This window comes from Branchiostoma floridae, chromosome 11 (genome assembly GCF_000003815.2).
Source record: "Branchiostoma floridae strain S238N-H82 chromosome 11, Bfl_VNyyK, whole genome shotgun sequence".
Lineage (NCBI taxonomy): Eukaryota > Metazoa > Chordata > Leptocardii > Amphioxiformes > Branchiostomatidae > Branchiostoma > Branchiostoma floridae.
This window is the reverse complement of record NC_049989.1, coordinates 14,145,596-14,147,816: the sequence shown is the minus strand read 5'-3', so window position 1 is coordinate 14,147,816 and position 2,221 is coordinate 14,145,596. Positions and strand designations below refer to the sequence as shown.

Here is a 2,221-nt window from a genome sequence, read left to right as displayed (position 1 = left end):
CTTAATTGTGTAATGTGCGTTTAAGAGGTCGACGGCATATGGTAGCGTGGTGTTCCTTAAGGGGGCACACACCAGTTTATTTGGGGTTTCAATTGGAGGCGGCATACCCTAAAGTCTAGCGACCAGCTCTACCAGGGAATTATCCTGAAGCAAAATAACTGTATATCTGGTGAAAGCATATTCCTTTAGCTACAAGACAAATTAAGTTTCGATCCTTCAACTTCTCTGATTTTAAAAAATTAGAGGGAAAAAACATTCTTTTCATGTAAAAAATAATGCAAAAAATCGGGCATTTTGGCATTGAAAGAAAAACATGAAGATGATTTTTCCGGCAAACACGACTGATACTGTCAGAAAGAGGAAAACCTAACGAGTAATCCAGCTAATTATAAAAAAAATTCTAGTACTACAGTTTTTTTAATCATCCACGGCGCGCGGCATTACAACTAGGCTTAACACAGCGCTTCAGAGGTTAATCTAGGTCACGAGCCTAATCACATTCAGGCGTAGGAATATCCCGGAAGTAAGACGCGGACCGAAACACTATTTGCACCGAAAACACACCATTTCCTACGCTTTTCAGCCATGTAACCGTTTAATGTCATTTCGCAGGAAATAATGAGAAATGTCAACTCAAACATGGACCCTCGGAAGCCTTTCGTCACTTTTTTCTCGCGCACTAGCTCGGACCCCTGTCGCGGAAGAACTGGTGTGTGCACCGTTAATATATGCAAATTATGATTATTATTGTCCATAACTTTAAAACGTTATACTCTATAGTCATGCCAACAGAGCTGTGTGGTGGGAGGAAGTTGGGAAACTCAGAAAGAAGAAGGGACGTGGCCAACTTTAGTCAGATGGTGATTTGATTTTCCACCAAATTGAATATGTCATAACATCAACTGTTCACACGGTACAAAAACGAGATGCACACTTTCCTCTGACAGCCCTACACCAACTGTAAGATGAATACTTGGCGCCAACCCCGTCTGCTAAAAAACAAGTACCATTGGCTACGAAAGAGACAACTAACAACTGTCCCTTATCGTAACAAAATCAGAACATCTGTGTCGCCCATAAAACTTCTGACACCCAACCCAGATGAGAGGACCTAATGGCATTTTAAACAGCTGTCACCTCACCATCTGCTTGGAGCTAAGCCCATTAACAAACACATAAAGCACGATGCCTGTACCAATATATCTCAAATATAGGGGTGATTTCTGATATTATTACATCAATTATAACGACAGATACGGCTCCCAAAATCTCATCGATTCGAGCTTTCATCCCACCCCACCAACACAACAAGTATGAAACCAATCCATCCAGCCGTTCTTGAGTAATCATCTACACAGACAGAGACACATAACAGAAAATATAACCTCCATTCCATGACATTTCATGGAGGTAATTATGATATTATGCTATTTGGCATAGTACAACAAATAGATGTCCAAGTTTGCTGTACAACAAATAGATGAATGAGAAAGTTGACGAAACATAATTAAGATCTATTCAACAATCTGACATTACTCTAAAGTTTTTACCGTGATGTGAAAGTGTCATTGATGACCTATGCTTTACTTTTCTGTCCACCAGTACTTTGCCACTGTCGAGCCCAAACATTCCCCGAAGAGCGGGCGCGAGTTCCCGTGGCTGACGGAGAGCGACATCCAGCAGCACGAGCGCCGCCCCTCCAACTCCATCTCCGCCATGCCCGACCTGGTGGGCAGCGGCCAATCGGTGGGCGGCGTGGTGAGCAGCACGGTGGGAGCGAAGACTGCGGACGATGACCTCCAGTTGCAGAGGATCATATCCCACTGTAGCTGTCAGTTCTACTACGCAAGCTACGGACCCCTGGACTTGGACCCTTCCACCGTACCTCCAAAACCTGAGGTACGTATGTGCATGTTTTCGAAGTGATATTCTATTCCTGGAATAGAATATCACTTCGAAAACCTCCACCACCTTGCTACAGATTGTTTTTGTTTACATCTGGGGGGTTTCGACGATGGGTAGACAAAATGGTCGTATCAGACTAGATTACTAATTGAAGTTTGGTACAAACCTTGGTGCCGGACAAATGTAATTGTCCCTCGACGTGGAACATGGTGATAACTCAGCATGGCATCCTCGCTTCCATGCCCATCTTAAGCTCATTCGCAGTCGCTCGAAAGAAGAATCTCCTCCCCTTTCCTTGACGATGCGCTCTCGGCTT

The 2,221-nt window shown here is 43.8% G+C and overlaps 1 protein-coding gene across 3 annotated transcripts in view; it reads left to right on the top strand.

Annotated features, from left to right (window-relative positions):
- LOC118426758 (protein KIAA0100-like) overlaps nucleotides 1–2,221 on the top strand; it is a 71,318-nt gene that overhangs the window by 36,449 nt on the left and 32,648 nt on the right. For all 3 annotated transcript variants that reach the window (XM_035836314.1, XM_035836316.1, XM_035836313.1), the window contains exon 47: nucleotides 1,603–1,899. In XM_035836314.1, coding sequence (XP_035692207.1) covers nucleotides 1,603–1,899 — 297 coding nt within the window. The remainder of the gene's footprint in view (nucleotides 1–1,602; nucleotides 1,900–2,221) is intronic.